This window comes from Sus scrofa, chromosome 2, assembly GCF_000003025.6.
Source record: "Sus scrofa isolate TJ Tabasco breed Duroc chromosome 2, Sscrofa11.1, whole genome shotgun sequence".
In the NCBI taxonomy this organism is placed as follows: domain Eukaryota; kingdom Metazoa; phylum Chordata; class Mammalia; order Artiodactyla; family Suidae; genus Sus; species Sus scrofa.
This window is the reverse complement of record NC_010444.4, coordinates 10,308,455-10,328,872: the sequence shown is the minus strand read 5'-3', so window position 1 is coordinate 10,328,872 and position 20,418 is coordinate 10,308,455. Positions and strand designations below refer to the sequence as shown.

The 20,418-nt window shown below is 45.7% G+C and overlaps 1 protein-coding gene across 1 annotated transcript in view; it reads left to right on the top strand.

Annotated features, from left to right (window-relative positions):
- PAG6 (pregnancy-associated glycoprotein 6) overlaps nt 1-17,523 on the top strand; it is a gene marked incomplete at its 5' end in the record, with an annotated part of 75,538 nt that extends 58,015 nt beyond the window's left edge. The window contains 1 exon segment of the mRNA NM_001001536.2: nt 17,198-17,523. Coding sequence (NP_001001536.2) covers nt 17,198-17,353 — 156 coding nt within the window. The 3' untranslated portion in view covers nt 17,354-17,523.

The following is a 20,418-nucleotide window of genomic DNA, read 5'->3' as shown; positions in this document are numbered from 1 at the left end:
CACCGGAAGCAGCCCTGGGACCACGAAAGAATGGGCTGGGGAGCAGGGGCCACAGCCTAGGGAATGTGGGAAGAGCCGTAGGCCCCCAGGAAAAGCAAGGCACCATTGTTGGAGAGGGCAAGAGGAGGAGAGGCAGGACAGCCATGGGAATATCTTCCTCTGCCCATGTGGGTATGGTCTCTTGGGTGGTGGTGGTGGGAACCTGTCGCAAAGGCTGCACGTGGTGGGGTGCCTCTCGAGCAGGGTATGGGCATGAGGGGCAAACCACCAGAGCCATCTCAGAGTCAAGAGGGGGTGGGTGGCCTGCCACCACTAGGATATTGTGAACAGGCACCACCTGTGGCCCCAGATACCTCACGGGTGGTGACAGAGGAGGGCACTGCTTCCTAGACCTTCCCGAGTGTCACTGCCACTTCCCAGGCCCCAGCTACCAGGAGCAGCCTGGGCCACCTCCCTGAGGGTCTTTGGCACTGCAAGGGCCCAGAAACCAGGCACTGGCTACAGGGGCCCTGCCCATTGCCTCCGTCTCCCTGGAAGCATGTGCAGACCATACATCAGCACACCCTCCATCAAGGGGAGAGTAGTGACACAGTGAGGAAGGAGACAGCCATCATCTGAAACAAAAGCAACCTTCACTCCCCCACCCCCACCCCAAAAATGTAAGCCCTCACCAAGTACCCAGGCGTGTTCTCATATATAAATAGCCTTCCAAGACTAGTGTATCTGTTGTCCCTAAACTCGTGGCATAAGAAAAATAAAAGCAAATGAAGAAAGTCGGAATAATTGCCAGCGAAAAGAAGAGGAAAATTCCCCTGAAAGAGCAAACAATGAAACAGGCCCCTGCAGTCTAATAGAAACTGAGTTCAAAAAGGAGACCGTGAACGTTCTGAAGGAATGAAGAGTGGATAGGAAGAAATTAAGAATGGATATGAACAGTAATGTGGATTAGTTTAGAATGGAGTTAGAATCTATACGGAGAAGTGAAGAAAAAGTAGAAAATACATTTGAGAGATGCAAGCTGAGTTAAAGGTATTGAAGACCTGAAAGAATAATGCAGAGGAATGAATAAGTGACTTGGAAGGTAGAATAATGGAAATCACACAATCAGGACAGCAGACAGAAAACCACATGAAAAAACATGAAAGCAATATAAGAGATCTGTGGCTAATATAAAGCAGGCCAATCAATACATTATAGGGATTCCAGAAGGAGAAGAAAAAGAAAAGTGGACTGAAAATGTATTTGAAGAAATCATGGCTGAAACCTTTGCAATCCTTTAGGAAGCAGATACCAAGATACAGGAAGCACAGAGGGCCCCAAACAAGTTGAACCCAAACAAACCCACACCAAGACATACTATACTAAAAATGGCAAAAGTTAAAGATAAGGAGAGGATTCCAAAGACAGCAAGAGGAAACTCTAGGAGTTAATTACAAGGGAACCCCCCCATAAGGTTATGTGCTGATTTCTCTGCGAAGATACTACAGGCCAGAAGAGAGTGTCAAGATATATTCAAAATTGTAAAAGGGAAAAATTTACAGCCTAGAGTACTCTACCCAGAAAGATTACCATTTACAGTAGACGGAGAAATAAGGAATTTCTCCCACACACAAAAAGTAAAAGAGGATAGCAATCTAAACCCATTCTCAAAGAAATACTGGCAGCTCTCCTCTAAAAAGGAAAGACGTAAGCAGATTCAGGATGGAGGAAATCACAACAGGAAAGTAATCCCTTATAAGCCGTGTGCAGATCTAGGAGGGGAAGGTGTTTGTAAAAGCCGTGATAAACACGAGGATCAGCAAAAGGATAAACACGAAGATGTAAAGAAGGACATCACAATCATAAAATGTGGGGAAGGGAAGCCAGAAAGTCTAGACTCTTTTTGTTTAGAATGTATTTGAGCCTATGTGACTATCAGGCTAAAAAGCAGGCAGATACGGGAAGGGGTCAACCGACTTGGAAAGCAGGGCAACCACAAAGCAAAACCAAACAAACAATTCATTCACAAAACCTATAAAGAAGAGGACACAGGCATAAAATAAAAGGAAATCATCCAGCCAAAAAAAAAAAAAAAAAAAAAGCGAAAGGAATAAAGGAGAAACATAGAATTAACTGGACAACAAAGTTCACAGTGGCAAAGGATTTATCAATAATTCCCTTAACTGTCAATGGACTGAATGTGCCAATCAAAAGACATAGAGAGGCAGACTGGATGTGAAAACAAGAGCCTACATTATGCTGCTTGCAATAGCCTCACCTAAGGCAAAGGACACATATAAGTTGAAAGTGAGGGGATGGGAAAAGATATTTCATGACAATGGAGAGGACAGGAAGGTGGGAATTGCATATTCACATCAGTCAAAACAGACTTTAAACAAAGGCCAGAAAGACAAAGAAGTACACTATTTAGTGATAGGAGGATCAGTTCAAGAGAGCATATTACACTTGTCAATATATATGCCCCTAATATAGGTGCACCCAAATACATACAACAAATACTAACAGACATAAGAGGAGACATTGATGGGAATACAAAAATAGTAGGAGATTTTAACACCCCACTCGTCTCAATGGACAGATTCTCTGGATAGAAAATCAACAAGGCAGCAGAGATCCTAAATGGGGCAATTAAAACAGTTAGATTTAATTGATAGTTTCAGGGCGTCACACCCAAAAAGCGAGAATACACATTCTTTTCAAGTGCACATGGAACATTCTCAAGGATTGATCAGATACTGGGACCCAAAACTAAGCTCAACAAATTTAAGATTATGGAAATTATTTCAAGCATCTTCTCTGATCACAATGGTTTGAAATTCGAAATCAGGGATGGACATGCTGTCAAATTTCGTTGTGATGGTTTATGTACAACTTTAAATGTAATAAAATTCATTAAGTAATAAAAACAAATGAAAAAAAAAGGAAATTAGAAATCAACCACTGGAAAAGAAATGAGAAAACCCTGATTATATAGAGACTAAACAACATGCTACTAAAAAAACAAATGGGTCAACAAGGAAATCAAAAAGCAAATTAAAAAGTACCTTGAGACAAATGACAATGAAAACACAGCCATTCCAAATCCATGGGATGCCACAAAAGCAGTTCTCAGAGGGAAGTTCATAGTGATACGGGCCTTCCTGAAAAAAGAGGAAAATGTCAAATCAACAACCGAAGCTACCACCTAAAAGAATTCGAAAGGAAGAACAAAGAAAACCTAAAGTCATCAGAAGGAAGGGTGTCATAAAGATCAGGGAGGAAATCAATAAAATAGAGAATCACAAAATGATAGAAAACTTGATAAAACCAAGAGCTGGTTTTTTGAAAAATAAACACAATTGACCAAACTCTGGCCAGACTCACCAAGAAGAGAGAGACAACACGGGTAAACAAAATAAGAAATGAAAAAAGGAAATATCAATGGATATTGTAGATATGTACAAAATAAGAGAATTTTATGAGAATTATATACCAAGAAATTTGACCATCTAGAAGAAATGGAGCACTTTCTAGAGGAATACAGCCCACCAAAACAGAATCGAGAAGAAATTGATCATTTGAAAAGACTGATCACTAGAAATGACATTGGATTTGTAATAAAAACACTCCCTACAAGCCACGTCCTGGACCAGATAGCCTCACAGGCAAATTCTACCAAATTTACAAGGAAGAACTTATTTCCATCCTTCTTAAACTTTTCCAAAAGATTGAAGAAGAAGGAATAATCCCAAGAACATTCTATGAAGTCAGCATCGCCCTAATAGCAAAACCAGACAAAGATACCATCAAAAATTTACAGGCCACTATCTTTGAAGAATAGAGACTCCAAAATTCTCAACAAAATTTTAGCCCGCTGAATCCAAGACCACTTAAAAAAGACCATACAGCACGACTGATGGGACTCATCCCAAGTTCACAAGGATGGTTCAACATATGCAAATCAATCAACAGCCTACACCACATTAACCAAAGAAAAGTCAGAGCCCACATGAGCATCTCAACAGATGCAGAAAAGGCATTTGACACAATCCAACATCCGTTCAGGATAAACATTGTTACCAACATGCCTATAGAGGGAACATACCTTAACACAATAAAAGCCATTGATGGGAAACCCACAGTCAATATACTACTCAATGGAGAAAAGCTGAAAGCCTTTCTGCTAAAGTCTGAAACAAGACAAGGATGTCCAGTCTCACCACTTATATTCAGCGCATTCAACATGGTATTGGAAGTCCTAGCCACAGCAATCAGAAAAACCAAAGAAATAAAAGGTATCCAAATGGGAAGGGAAGAGGTAAAATTGTAACTCTATGCAGATGACATAGTACTATGTATAGAAAACCCTAAAGACGCTACCCAAAAACTACATGAACTGATGAATGAATTCAGCAAAGTAGCAGGATACAAGCTTAACATTCTGAAATCAGCTGTCCTTCTACATACGAACAATGAAATATTACAAAAAGAATAACAAGAATGTATACCTTTTAGAAATCACACCACAAAGTATGAAATGCCTCGGAATAAACCAGACCAAGGTGGTGAAAGTCTCCTATGCTGAGAACTATAAGACGTTAATCAAGTAAATTAAAGAGGATTCAAAGAAATGGGAAGATATCCCATGCTCTTGCACTGGAAGCATTCATGTTATTAAAAGGACATCCACTCAAAGCCATCGACAGGGTTCATGAGATCCCTATGAAATTACTGACGACATTTTTCTCACACCTGGAACAAACAATCCAAACATGTGTATGGAACCATAAAAGAGCCTGAATTGCCAAAGCAATAGTGAGGAAGAAAACCAAGCAGGAGACGTAACTCTCCCAGACTTCAGACAATATTCTGTAACCGAGATAGTGTGGTACTGGTACAAAACAGACATAGTGACTAATGCAACAGAAGAGAGAGGGAGCCCAGAAATAAGCCCAGACACCTAGTAGAAATGGACCACTGTAGTCAATGAATCTTCAAAACGGAAGCAAGAACAGAAAATGGAAAAAGACAGTCTCTTGAGCAAGCGGTGCTGGCGAAGCTGGACACCTGCATGTAAATCAATGAAAGTAGAACACTCCCTCACACTACACACAGAAGTCAACTAACAATGGCTTACAGACTTAAACATAAGATAGGACACCATCGAACTCCCAGAAGAGAACATAGGCTAAACATTCTCTGACGTCAACCACACAAATGTTTTCTTAGGTCAGTCCCCTAAGGCAAGAGAAATAGGAACGAAAAGAAGCCAAAGGGACCCACTAAAACGGACAAGCTTTTGCACAGCAAAAGAAACCATAAAAACCACAAAAAGACAACCTATAGAATGGGAGAAAATAGTTAGAAACCATGCAACCAAGAAGGGTTTACTCTCAAAGTATACAAACACCTCCTGCAACTCAACAGCAAAAGCACAAAGAATGCAATTGAAAAGTGGGCAGAAGACCTAAAGAGACATTTCCCCTAGGAAGACATATGGATGGCCAGCAGACACCTGAAAAAATGCTCAACATCACTAGTCATTAAAGAAATGCAAATCAAAACTACCATGAGGTACCCCCTCGCACTTGTCAGAAAGACCATCATCAATACGTCCATAGATGAGATATGCTGGAGAGGCTGTGGAGACAAGGGAACCCTCCTACACTCTTGGTGGGAATGTACATTGGTACAACCCCTTTGGAAGACAGTTTGGAGGTACCTCAGAGAACTACGTATGGAACTGACATATGATCAAGCAATCCGACTCTGGGCATATATCCAGACCAAACTTTCATTCCAAAAGCTACATGCACCCCTATGATAAAAACTGCAGCACTCTTTGCAATAGCCCAGGCATGGAAACAACCTAAATGTCCATTGACAGATGACTGGATTAAGAAGATGTAGTGCATAGACACCATGGAATATTACTCAGCCATAACAAAAGTCAAAAGAATGCCGTTTGTGTTAACATGGATGTGACTAGAGGTTCTCATACTAAATGAGGTAATTCAGAAAGAGAGGAAAATATCATGTGATATCTCATACATGGAATCTGCATTGTGGCAAAACGAACCTATCTCCAGAAGAGAAAGAAACTGAGGGACTTAGAGAACAGACTTGTGGCTGCCAAGTTGGAGGGGGAGGGAGTGGGATGGACTAAAAGTATCGGGTTATTAGATACAAACTACTACATTTAGAATGGATGAGCAACAAGATCCTGCTGTATAGCACAGAGAACAATATCCAATCACTTATGATAGAACATGATGGAAGATAATATGAGAAAGAGAATGTATATAAATGTATAACTTGGTTATTTTCCTGTACAGTAGAAATTGACAGAACATTCTTTTTTTTTTTTATTTTCCCACTGTACAGCAAGGAGGTCAGGTTATCCTTACATGTATACATTGCAGTTACAGTTTTTTCCCCCACCCTTTCTTCTGTTGCGACATGAGTATCTAGACATAGTTCTCAATGCTATTCAGCAGGATCTCCTTATAAATCTATTCTAGGTTGTGTCTGATAAGCCCAAGCTCCCGATCCCTCCACTCCCTCCCCCTCCCATCAGGCAACCACAAGTCTCTTCTCCAAGTCCATGATTTTCTTTTCTGAGGAGATGTTCATTTGTGCTGGATATTAGATTCCAGTTATAAGTGATATCATATGGTATTTGTCTTTGTCTTTCTGGCTCATTTCACTCAGTATGAGATTCTCTAGTTCCATCCATGTTGCTGCAAATGGCATTATGTCATCCTTTTTTATGGCTGAGTAGTATTCCATTGTGTATATATACCACCTCTTCCGAATCCAATCATCTGTCGATGGACATTTGGATTGTTTCCATGTCGTGGCTATTGTGAATAGGGCTGCAATGAACATGCGGGTGCATGTGTCTCTTTTAAGTAGAGCTTTGTCCGGATAGATGCCCAAGAGTGGGATTGCAGGGTCATATGGAAGTTCTATGTATAGATTTCTAAGGTATCTCCAAACTGTTCTCCATAGTGGCTGTACCAGTTTACATTCCCACCAGCAGTGCAGGAGGGTTCCCTTTTCTCCACAGCCCCTCCAGCACTTGTTATTTGTGGATTTATTAATGATGGCCATTCTGACTGGGGTGAGGTGGTATCTCATGGTAGTTTTGATTTGCATTTCTCTTATAATCAGCGATGTTGAGCATTTTTTCATGTGTTTGTTGGCCATCTGTATATCTTCTTTGGAGAAATGTCTATTCAGGTCTTTTGCCCATTTTTCCATTGATTGATTGGTTTTTTTGCTGTTGAGTTGTATAAGTTGCTTATATATTCTAGAGATGAAGCCCTTGTCAGTTGCATCATTTGAAACTGTTTTCTCCCATTCTGTAAGTTGTCTTTTTGTTTTCTTTTTGGTTTCCTTTGCTGTGCAAAAGCTTTTCAGTTTGATGAGGTCCCATGGGTTTATTTTTGCTCTAATTTCTATTGCTTTGGGAGACTGACCTGAGAAAATATTCATGATGTTGATGTCAGAGAGTGTTTTGCCTATGTTTTCTTCTAGGAGTTTGATGGTGTCCTGTCTTCTATTTAAGTCTTTCAGCCATTTGGAGTTTATTTTTGTGCATGGTGTGAGGGTGTGTTCTCGTTTCATTGCTTTGCATGCAGCTGTCCAGGTTTCCCAGCAATGCTTGCTGAATAGACTTTCCTTTTCCCATTTGATGTTCTTGCCTCCCTTGTCAAAGATTAATTGACCATAGGTGTCAGGGTTTATTTCCGGATTCTCTATTCTGTTCCATTGGTCTGTCTGTCTGTTTTGATACCAGTACCACACTGTTTTGATGACTGTGGCTTTGTAGTATTTCTTGAAGTCTGGGAGAGTGATGCCTCCTGCTTGGTTTTTGTTTCTCAGGATTGCTTTGGCGATTCTGGGTCTTTTGTGGTTCCATATAAATGTTTGGATTGTTTGTTCTAGTTCTATGAAAAATGTCATGGGTAATTTGATAGGGATTGCATTGAATCTGTAGATTGCTTTGGGTAGGATGGCCATTTTCACAATATTGATTTTTCCAATCCAGGAACATGGAATATCTTTCCATTTCTTTACATCTTCTTTGATTTCTTTGATTAAGGTTTTATAGTTCTCGGCATATAAGTCCTTTACCTCTTTGGTCAGGTGTATTCCGAGGTATTTGATTTTGTGAGGTACAATTTTAAAAGGTATCATTTTTTTGTATTCCTTTTCTAATGTTTCATTGCTGGTATACAGAAATGCAACTGACTTCTGAATGTTAATCTTATATCCTGCCACTTTGCTGAATTTATTAATCAGTTCAAGGAGTTTTGGGGTTGAGTCCTTAGGGTTTTCTAGGTATAGTATCATATCATCTGCATACAGTGACAGTTTGATCTCTTCTCTTCCTATATGGATGCCTTTTATTTCTTTTGTTTGTCTAATTGCTGTGGCTAAGACTTCCAAAACGATGTTGAAGAGCAGTGGTGAGAGTGGGCATCCCTGTCTTGTTCCAGATTTGAGTGAGAAGGCTTTCAGTTTTTCCCCATTGAGGATTATATTTGCTGTGGGTTTATCATAAATGGCTTTGATTATATTCAGGAATGTTCCCTCTATACCCACTTTGGCGAGGGTCTTGATCATGAATGGATGTTGAACTTTGTCAAATGCTTTTTCTGCGTCTATTGAGATGATCATATGATTTTTGACCTTTTTTTTGTTAATGTGGTGTATGATGCTGATTGATTTGCGTATGTTGAACCATCCTTGTGAACCTGGGATGAACCCAACCTGGTCATGGTGTATAATTTTTTTGATATGTTGTTGGATTCGGTTGGCTAAGATTTTGTTGAGAATTTTTGCATCTATATTCATCAATGATATTGGGCGATAGTTTTCTTTTTTGGTGGTATCTCTGTCTGGTTTTGGAATGAGGGTGATGGTGGCCTCATAGAATGTCTTTGGGAGTATTCCTTCTTCTTCAACCTTTTGAAAGAGTTTAAGGAGGATGGGCACCAATTCCTCTTTATATGTTTGATAAAATTCACCTGTGAAGCCATCTGGTCCTGGACTTTTATTTGTAGGGAGTGATTTTATGACCTCTTCAATTTCATTTCTAGTGATCGGTCTGTTCAGTTGGTCTGTTTCTGCTTGATTCAGTTTTGGCAAGCTGTAAGATTCTAGAAAATTGTCCATTTCTTCCCGATTGTCAAACGTGTTGCCATACAGTTTTCATAGTATTCTCTTATGGTTTTTTGTATTTCTGCTGTATCCGTTGTGATTTCTCCTTTTTCATTTATAATTTTGGTTATTTGGGTTCTTTCTCTCCTCTTTTTAGTGAGTCTGGCCAGGGGTTGTCAATTTTGTTCACCTTTTCAAAGAACCAGCTCTTGGTTTTATTAATTTTCTCTATTGTTTTTTGAGTCTCTATTTTATTGATTTCTTCTTTGATCTTTATAATTTCCTTCCTTCTGCTGACTTTAGGACTTTTTTGTTCTTCTTTTTCTAATTCGTTTAGGTGGAAGGTTAAGTTGTCAATTTGGGATCTTTCTTCTTTTTTGAGAAAGGCCTGGATTGCTATAAATTTCCCTCTGAGCACTGCTTTCGCAGCAACCCATAGATTTTGAGAGGCTGTGTCTTCATTATCATTTGTTTCAAGGTAGTTTTTAATTTCCTTCTTGATTTCCTCATTGACCCATTGGTTTTTTGGTAGCATGTTGTTTAGTCTCCATGGAGTAGGTTTTTTCTCTTTGCTTTTCCCATGGTTGATTTCTAATTTCATGGCATTGTGCTCAGAGAAGATACTTGTGATAATTTCTACGCTCCTACATTTATTGAGATTCGCTTTGTGTCCCAATATGTGGTCGATTCTTGAGAATGTTCCATGAGCATTTGAGAAGAATGTGTATTGTGCTTTTTTTGGAAGTAGTGTCCTGACAGAACATTCTAAATTAACTACTTTTTTTTTAAATGGCAGGAGGTCCTCCTTTTTTAAGGCTGAATGATATTCCATTGTATGTCTGTATCATATTTTCTTCATCCATTCAAATGTTAATGGATCTAAGTTGTTTCCACATCTGGGCTATTGTGAATAATGTTGCAATGAACAGGACAGTACAAATATCCCTTTGAGATCCTGCTTTTAATTTGGGGGGAATAACTACCCAGAAGTGGGATTCCAGAAGTGGGATTGCTGGATTAAATAGCAATTCTCTTTTCAAGTGTTGGAGGAACCTCCCTTCTGTTTGCCAGCAGCTGCATCCTTGTCCATTCCCACCAGCACAGGGTTCCATGTCCTCCTCCACACTTGTCATCTTTTGTTTTTTATAATGACCACACTAGTAGGTGTGAGGTGATATCTCATTGTCACTTAATGTGCTTTTTCTTGAGGATCCATGTGAGAGGATCTATCCTCATTCCAAATTTACAGAAGAGGAAACTGCTGTCCAGAGAAGAACTTATCAAGGTCACATGACCTGTAGGTGTCAGAGGTGGGATGTGCACCCAGGCAGGAGAGCTCCAGGATGTACTTGCCTGGCCAGGATGCTGCAGTGTCTTCCACGTGCTTAGCAACCTGGGGATCATGCTGTTTTGTATTCTGTTCTTTTCTCTCAGTGTCGTATTGGAAAAATATCTGCTAACACTGAAGGCCTCCCCCAAACACAATTTTAAGGCAGTTGCTCGATGGCTGATCTGCGCTGTGTATACTTGAATGAGCCTTGGGATGTCCTAGATTTTCCCTTTTGTAAGAGGCCCTGAGGATTGCATCCTTGCTTATTAATGTTTGTGGGTGCTTATTAATATTTGTTTGTGATCATTGCTTTAGCATAAATCTTAGAAGCAAGATTTCTGGGAGAGAACCATACTTATTTTAGGGATAAATCATCTCCAAATAGACTATACCAATTTATACACTCACAAGAAACGTTCAAGATCTATCTCTAAAATTTTTTTTCCTTTTCTTTTCTTTTCTTGCTTTTTAGGGCTGCACCTGAGACCCGTGGCTAGGGGTTGAATGAGAGCTGCAGCTGCTAGCCTATGTCACAGCCACGGGCACTCAGGGCCAAGCCACGTCTGCAACACACACCACACCTCATGGCAATGCTGGATCCTTAACCCACAGAGTGAGGCCAGGCGTCAAACTTCCATCCTCATGGGTACTATTTGGGCTCGTTTCGACTGAGCCACAATGGGAACTCCAGATTTATCTTTTTCCTGTTTTTCCTACTTTTTCTCTCACGGAAGGCTATCAACTCTGTGGTCTGCAATTAGTAGAGGATAAAGGTGGAGTGTAGGACAAGATGTTTTCTTTGAAAATCAGAATTTATCCTCATGTTGGTGGCACAGGCTGCCAAAATAGAGACTGAAGAATAGCAGGCTTATTAATAGACACCTGCTTCAGCCCCTCCCTTAGGCTCATCTAGGGAGAAAAGCCTGGCCGTTTCAGGTTGCTATTACGGAAATAAGCCATGCTGACATCATACATGATCCCCAGCATGGGTGCAGCAGTGTGTTCTAGTGAAAGCACTTACGGATCCATCCATTCATTTATTCAACATGGAATTATTGAGGACCTACTGTGTGCCTATCACTGGTACTGGAACCAGAAGATGGGAGGAGACTTCCCTCAGATGTACCATGGGGATCACGCCCTGCAGGGGCTCATGAGGAAACAGGGAGACTGCACGTGTCATCAACTGGGGCTGATTATTATGACTGTTATTGGTGGTTTCTCACCAGGAGAGGCATTGCTTATGGCTCCACAAGGACCACTTGGAAAACGAGTCTCACAAACTCTTTGCTTGAGTCTCCATTAAGCCAAAACCCAGTTGTATCTCAACACCTCTGCCGTTTTCTCCATCTGGCCCTTGCCACTGGGGGTCTGTTTATCTGTCTCCATGCCTGGGTGGTGGGCTCCTAACCCAGCCCTCTATCTCTGGGATCCACCACAGTACCTGGCACATAGTTCAAGTGCTTGGTAAATTTGTACTGAATGAAAACATGAAGGGAATGTCCTGTAGCTGACATTTTCTTGCCTGAGCGAAGTAAAGTGCAGATGCTTTGGGTGAGTTGGGTGTGTTTTCCATCTTATTTATTCCTCCCTGTTCCTTCTTCCATCAGGACCTCCCTTTGCCTCTGACTCCTTCTGTCTAGCCTGGGCAACTATCTGGGTCTGCAAACGTGCCCAACCATGGCAGCTGGGACCAGGTGGTTTGTGTCTCTGCCCTCTGGAGGAAGCTCTGAAAGGCTGATGTCTTTGTGCATCATGTTCCCCCCTTTACACAGCCCCACCAACAGTATTTGAGGCCAAGATGAGGGCCATGCTGGGGCCTCAAAGGAGTGGGGATGGCTTGGGCATCCACATGTGTCTGTCACCCCAGAAGTGGGACTGGGAAGGATAGTACAGGAGTGGGTGGCAGAGAGCTGATGGCTGGGGTGGGGGTGGGGGATAAGGGGAACATTCTAGTTTGCAGGGCGTCAACCAAAGCCCTTCTGGAGCAGAGGGCCACTGTCAAAGGTCCTCTGAGAGGGTAAGAATAGAATTTTTTTTTTTTTTTTGCCAGTCTTGTAGCACATCCAGGGGCCAGGGATTGAACCTGAGCCACAGCAGTGACACCAGCCACAAGGCGGTTCCTTAACCACTCAAGGATAAGGCACTGCCTAGCATCTATTTTTTTTTTTTTTTTTTGTCTTTTTGCTATTTCTTTGGGCCGCTTCCGCGGCATATGGAGGTTCCCAGGCTAGGGGTCTAATCGGAGCTGTAGCCACCGGCCTACGCCAGAGCCACAGCAACGCAGGATCTGAGCCGCGTCTGCAACCTACACCACAGCTCACAGCAACGCCAGATCGTTAACCCACTGAGCAAGCGCAGGGACCAAACCCGCAACCTCATGGTTCCCAGTCAGATTCGTTAACCACTGCGCCACGATGGCGACTCCCTAGCATCTATTTTTATTAACCTTTACCATCCCTCTGAGAATGTGGCACAGTTTCTGGGATAGTCACACACTGTTCTGTAATCTTGAATATCCCTCTGGCACTTACTTGGGGCCACTTCTCCCCAGCTCCAATAATGGTTCTGGAAGAACCTGTCAATCCTGGTCTCTGCAGGGCAGGGCCATGTGACCAAGTTAAACCAATCAGAGTACCCACGACCCCCTCCGTGATGGTTGGTCCAGGGTTGGACACATGACCTCAGGTGGACCAATCAGAGCCCTCCCTGGTACCCCGCTCTTTTGTGCGCTTGTTTCCCAAGGGGTTAGATGCCTTTTGGAATATAAAACCTTGGGGCAGGCAGCTGCGGAGTCCTTCAGTATGTTTAGAAGCCTGAGGGAGGAAAGGTAAGAGAGAGGCTAAGAGAGTCAAAGATGGGAAGAGGGAAAGAGCAATGGAGAGGAAGCGTGAGCTGATGGCTTCTGATGACTTGGGTCCAGTGTCTGAGATGTTTGGATCTGTGCTGATTCCTGGATCCCCGATCTCCACTATCTTTCCAAGAGGTCTGCCCTTCCCTTGGAAAATTCGTGGAGATGGGCTCCTCTCACTTGTGGTTCAGACTAGGTCGTCAAGTCCTGCGCTATTATGAAGCACCGCCCAGAGAGACTCAGAGAGAGGCGCTGGTTGGTAGTAGCACCATTGCAAAGGCAATCCTTTATTCTTTACTGAGAACAGGGCTTTTCAGAGCACCGAACCCCGTTCAAGCTGCCCTCCCTGGGCGAGAATGCCCTGGGTGTGAGGGAATGTGTGTTTGGAGGGGTTGGCCTGGATGTTGCTTGAAGCAGCCCCAGCATTTATGTGGCCTGAGCCAGGCCAATCCTGTTCTGTCCTTCATCATAAACAGTGAAGTACAGCCTTAAGAAGACATCACCCAGGATCCAAATCTCCCTCTGGTTCAAGGTGTCCATGATATCCTCAAAGGTGCTGTAGCAGCGGTTATTATTAGCATCCTGGGAGAAGGAAAGACACAGCCGTGAGCCTGAGCCCTCACCTGCTGCTGCCCAACCTCCATATCCAGATCCTAGTCTTCCCTTTGCCTTCAAGAGACTGGTTTTGTGGGAGGCCCTGGCCCCCACCCTGGCCACAGCCATTTGGTGATGAGTGGTCAGTGGTGGGTGGTGGGGGTGGGATCGGCAGTCGTGCAGCTTGGCCTGTAGAGGCCCCCCTCCTCCAGGTATCTGGGTTTCATCTCTCTCCTTAGGTGAGAGCTGAGTGGCTCTCTGAGCAGCTGAGGAAGCAGGGTGTCCATCGAAGAACCAGGCAGACTGTAGTCCCCCTCCACCCCTCCCTGTTGTTTCTTTCCTTCTGCCCCAGGCTGGCTGTTCTCTCTGCACAGAAGGCCTTTTCTTGCCCCTTTCCCCACAACCTGTTCTTTAAGGCTGCGCTCAGCGCCTCTCCCCCCACCCCCACTCGGGTGGCCTTCCTGGACTCCTGCTCACCCTCCTTGGCCACTCCAGGCTGGGTTGGGTGACTTGCCCAGTGCTCCATTGTCTCTAGCCCTCATCAGCTGGATGTGCCCCTGGCATCCCTTGGCATAGCCCCCAGGGTTGCCATGGGCACAGAGCCCAGTGTCGATTTGCCTCCACCCCAGAGGGGCTTCTCACCCCTCCATGAGGTTGGGGATTTAGAATCATTGAAATTCCCTCTCTTCTTCACAGCCTTCTTTGAGCTCCTTCAGCTCCTCTCAATTCCCATCGGGAGCTGATGTGTATTAAAGCTCAAGTCTGAGCCAGGGGCTGTGCAGTCACTGTGTCCCCTTCATGCAGGAGGGCCTCCAAGCCCTGCACAGGGCTGGTCTGGTGTCCCAGCTCCCAGAGCGGGACCTGGGTCTTACGAAGGGCAGGTGCAGCCTAGGACTCGGCAAACCCTCTAATCATCATCCAAACCAGGGCACTTTGGAGATGGGCAGGGAGACTGTGAACCACTCTGGTGGGACAACACACTGGCAGTGTCCTCAGCCACCCCCTTGTCCCTCAGCCTGATGATCACAGGGATTCTGTGTCATCCATCTGTTGGCCCTTGAGGGCCAAGGCCCTTAGTGGTCCCCTCTCCTTGTGCCTGGCACCGTGCCTGCCCGGGGTGAGTCTCCATCTTTATTTCAGGATGGTGGTTGTCCTAGTCTTCCCTTTGCCTTCAAGAGGCTGGTTTTGTGGGAGGCCCTGGCCCCCTCCCTGGCCACAGCCATATGTTGGTGGGTGGTGTGGGTGGTGGGGATGAGATCTGCAGTGGTGCATCTTGGCCTGTAGAGGGCCCCCTTCTCCAGGCATCCAGCAGCGCACTGGTCCCACACATTGCAGATTTAAGAACCAGCCCCCAGGGTTGGCCCCTGACCTTTCCGATGTAGGCTCGAGCTGGCAGTGGGTAGTCGACATTGTTAATGGTGAAGACGATGTGTGGCAGGGCCTTCCTGGCATTACATGGGATCACGTTCTGTTAGAGAAAGAGGGAGAGTGGTTGGTTCAGCTGATCTTTCCTGTGAAGAGCCCCAGAGTGACCCTGTGACCTGATACTCCACCTCCTTCTCAACGTGCTTGGCATTGATGAGAGAATGGATTTTGGCAACCTCTTTACTTGGGCCAGAGCATCGACGTCCCGGTATCCACGATGGCAGAGCAACCACTGGACAACCAATGACCTCTCCTCTCCAGGTGATCCTGAGAGACAGTGGGACAAAGGGGGCACCAGGATCACTCTGAAGTCTCCTACTGCTGCCACCGCCCCCACCCACGACTGTCTCCAGAACAGTCCTCCAGCTCTTGTCCCCACTCTGTTTTCCTTTGCTCTGGTCATTTCACTTTCCTTGATTTCCTTTCAGTTCCTGAATGCACCGGGCTCATTTGTGCCTCAGGGCCTTGGCACATGCTGGTCACCCTGTCTAGAAGGCCTCCATCCCCTTTGGTTGATTTCTCCTCATCATCTGGGTTGCAGCTTCATTGTCACATTTCAGGGAATTCTCCCCCCTCTACCTCTCCCCCCACTGACTACATCAGGCTCTTCCTTGGATATTCTCTGTACACACTTCCTCATGTCTAGCCTGGAGCAAAGTGGTAATTCATTCTTTGTGGGACTTGTTTCCTGAATGTCCACCTTCCTAGATCTAGGTCTGTAAGAACAAGGGGTATCCTCAGGGCCCAGCACACAGTAAATCCACACCATGGGTTTGTTGAATGTTGGAGGTTCTCTGGGGCAGCAGATGCTCATTAGAGTGGTGGGGAGGGGGACCCAGGGTGCCCTGGGAGAGCTTGTCCCCCAGCCCTGCCCCCTGGGCTGGCTCAGACACTGAGGCTCCCGGGCAGGCGATGAGCGACATTGCCCAGGGGCCTCCAAGGGACATGGAAGCTCTTGTGTGAGGGGCTCAACTCCTGCCTCTCGTTCTGAGGCCACTCCTGAGTCACAGCTCCTGGTGGTCTCTGCCATAGCCCCTGTCTCCCTGTGTGCCTGGGATGGGGCTGGGTGGGTCAGGGTCAGGAGGCGTCTCTCTGTCTGATGTGCTTTCCAGTCTCAGGAATGCAGCCAACCTCTCTGCACTCCTGGGTAGCTTCTCCCTAAGGAGACCCGTTTTCCCAGTTTGTCCAGGATGTGTCCTGTTTTCCCACTGGCGGTCCTGTGCCCTAATCACCTGCTTGGGCCTGGGTAGCCGAGGACGGTTGGTCATCGTAGCACCAGCCTGCTCAGGCTCGTGGAAGTCTCCCTGATCCTCTTTTCAGGACACTTTAGGGACCTCAACCCATGGTCCCCGTCTGCCTCCCAGAGCGGAAGCTGTAGCATCCCCGGGTTGCACAAGGTGGGGGGAGAGGTGCTGAGTGCAGCCTTAAAGAACAGGTTGTGGGAAAGGGGCAAGAAAAGGCCTTCTGTGCAGAGAGAACAGCCAGCCTGGGGCAGAAGGAAAGAAACAGCAGGGAGGGGTGGAGGGGGGCTACAGTCTGCCTGGTTCTTCGATGGACACCCTGCTTCCTCAGCTGCTCAGAGAGCCACTCAGCTCTCACCTAAGGAGAGAGATGAAACCCAGATACCTGGAGGAGGGGGGCCTCTACAGGCCAAGCTGCACGACTGCCGATCCCACCCCCACCACCCACCACTGACCACTCATCACCAAATGGCTGTGGCCAGGGTGGGGGCCAGGGCCTCCCACAAAACCAGTCTCTTGAAGGCAAAGGGAAGACTAGGATCTGGATACGGAGGTTGGGCAGCAGCAGGTGAGGGCTCAGGCTCACGGCTGTGTCTTTCCTTCTCCCAGGATGCTAATAATAACCGCTGCTACAGCACCTTTGAGGATATCATGGACACCTTGAACCAGAGGGAGATTTGGATCCTGGGTGATGTCTTCTTAAGGCTGTACTTCACTGTTTATGATGAAGGACAGAACAGGATTGGCCTGGCTCAGGCCACATAAATGCTGGGGCTGCTTCAAGCAACATCCAGGCCAACCCCTCCAAACACACATTCCCTCACACCCAGGGCATTCTCGCCCAGGGAGGGCAGCTTGAACGGGGTTCGGTGCTCTGAAAAGCCCTGTTCTCAGTAAAGAATAAAGGATTGCCTTTGCAATGGTGCTACTACCAACCAGCGCCTCTCTCTGAGTCTCTCTGGGCGGTGCTTCATAATAGCGCAGGACTTGACGACCTAGTCTGAACCACAAGTGAGAGGAGCCCATCTCCACGAATTTTCCAAGGGAAGGGCAGACCTCTTGGAAAGATAGTGGAGATCGGGGATCCAGGAATCAGCACAGATCCAAAGATCTCAGACACTGGACCCAAGTCATCAGAAGCCATCAGCTCACGCTTCCTCTCCATTGCTCTTTCCCTCTTCCCATCTTTGACTCTCTTAGCCTCTCTCTTACCTTTCCTCCCTCAGGCTTCTAAACATACTGAAGGACTCCGCAGCTGCCTGCCCCAAGGTTTTATATTCCAAAAGGCATCTAACCCCTTGGGAAACAAGCGCACAAAAGAGCGGGGTACCAGGGAGGGCTCTGATTGGTCCACCTGAGGTCATGTGTCCAACCCTGGACCAACCATCACGGAGGGGATCGTGGGTACTCTGATTGGTTTAACTTGGTCACATGGCCCTGCCCTGCAGAGACCAGGATTGACAGGTTCTTCCAGAACCATTATTGGAGCTGGGGAGAAGTGGCCCCAAGTAAGTGCCAGAGGGATATTCTAGATTACAGAACAGTGTGTGACTATCCCAGAAACTGTGCCACATTCTCAGAGGGATGGTAAAGGTTAATAAAAATAGATGCTAGGAGTCCCGTCGTGGCGCAGTGGTTAACGAATCGACTAGGAACCATGAGGTTGCGGGTTGGTCCCTGCGCTTGCTCAGTGGGTTAACGATCTGGCGTTGCTGTGAGCTGTGGTGTAGGTTGCAGACGCGGCTCAGATCCGCGTTGCTGTGGCTCTGGCGTAGGCCGGTGGCTACAGCTCCGATTAGACCCCTAGCCTGGGAACCTCCATATGCCGTGGAAGCGGCCCAAAGAAATAGCAAAAAGACAAAAAAAAAAAAAAAATAGATGCTAGGCAGTGCCTTATCCTTGAGTGGTTAAGGAACCGCCTTGTGGCTGGTGTCACTGCTGTGGCATGTGATGTGCTACAAGACTGGCAAAAAAAAAAAAAAAATTCTATTCTTACCCTCTCAGAGGACCTTTGACAGTGGCCCTCTGCTCCAGAAGGGCTTTGGTTGACGCCCTGCAAACTAGAATGTTCCCCTTATCCCCCACCCCCACCCCAGCCATCAGCTCTCTGCCACCCACTCCTGTACTATCCTTCCCAGTCCCACTTCTGGGGTGACAGACACATGTGGCTGCCCAAGCCATCCCCACTCCTTTGAGGCCCCAGCATGGCCCTCATCTTGGCCTCAAATACTGTTGGTGGGGCTGTGTAAAGGGGGGAACATGATGCACAAAGACATCAGCCTTTCAGAGCTTCCTCCAGAGGGCAGAGACACAAACCACCTGGTCCCAGCTGCCATGGTTGGGCACGTTTGCAGACCCAGATAGTTGCCCAGGCTAGACAGAAGGAGTCAGAGGCAAAGGGAGGTCCTGATGGAAGAAGGAACAGGGAGGAATAAATAAGATGGAAAACACACCCAACTCACCCAAAGTATCTGCACTTTACTTCGCTCAGGCAAGAAAATGTCAGCTACAGGACATTCCCTTCATGTTTTCATTCAGTACAAATTTACCAAGCACTTGAACTATGTGCCAGGTACTGTGGTGGATCCCAGAGATAGAGGGCTGGGTTAGGAGCCCACCACCCAGGCGTGGAGACAGATAAACAGACCCCCAGTGGCAAGGGCCAGATGGAGAAAACGGCAGAGGTGTTGAGATACAACTGGGTTTTGGCTTAATGGAGACTCAAGCAAAGAGTTTGTGAGACTCGTTTTCCAAGTGGTCCTTGTGGAGCCATAAGCAATGCCTCTCCTGGTGAGAAACCACCAATAACAGTCATAATAATCAGCCCCAGTTGATGACACGTGCAGTCTCCCTGTTTCCTCATGAGCCCCTGCAGGGCGTGATCCCCATGGTACAGATGAGGGAAGTCTCCTCCCATCTTCTGGTTCCAGTACCAGTGATAGGCACACAGTAGGTCCTCAATAATTCCATGTTGAATAAATGAATGGATGGATCCGTAAGTGCTTTCACTAGAACACACTGCTGCACCCATGCTGGGGATCATGTATGATGTCAGCATGGCTTATTTCCGTAATAGCAACCTGAAACGGCCAGGCTTTTCTCCCTAGATGAGCCTAAGGGAGGGGCTGAAGCAGGTGTCTATTAATAAGCCTGCTATTCTTCAGTCTCTATTTTGGCAGCCTGTGCCACCAACATGAGGATAAATTCTGATTTTCAAAGAAAACATCTTGTCCTACACTCCACCTTTATCCTCTACTAATTGCAGACCACAGAGTTGATAGCCTTCCGTGAGAGAAAAAGTAGGAAAAACAGGAAAAAGATAAATCTGGAGTTCCCATTGTGGCTCAGTGGAAACGAGCCCAAATAGTACCCATGAGGATGGAAGTTTGACGCCTGGCCTCACTCTGTGGGTTAAGGATCCAGCATTGCCATGAGGTGTGGTGTGTGTTGCAGACGTGGCTTGGACCCTGAGTGCCCGTGGCTGTGACATAGGCTAGCAGCTGCAGCTCTCATTCAACCCCTAGCCACGGGTCTCAGGTGCAGCCCTAAAAAGCAAGAAAAGAAAAGAAAAGGAAAAAAATTTTAGAGATAGATCTTGAACGTTTCTTGTGAGTGTATAAATTGGTATAGTCTATTTGGAGATGATTTATCCCTAAAATAAGTATGGTTCTCTCCCAGAAATCTTGCTTCTAAGATTTATGCTAAAGCAATGATCACAAACAAATATTAATAAGCACCCACAAACATTAATAAGCAAGGATGCAATCCTCAGGGCCTCTTACAAAAGGGAAAATCTAGGACATCCCAAGGCTCATTCAAGTATACACAGC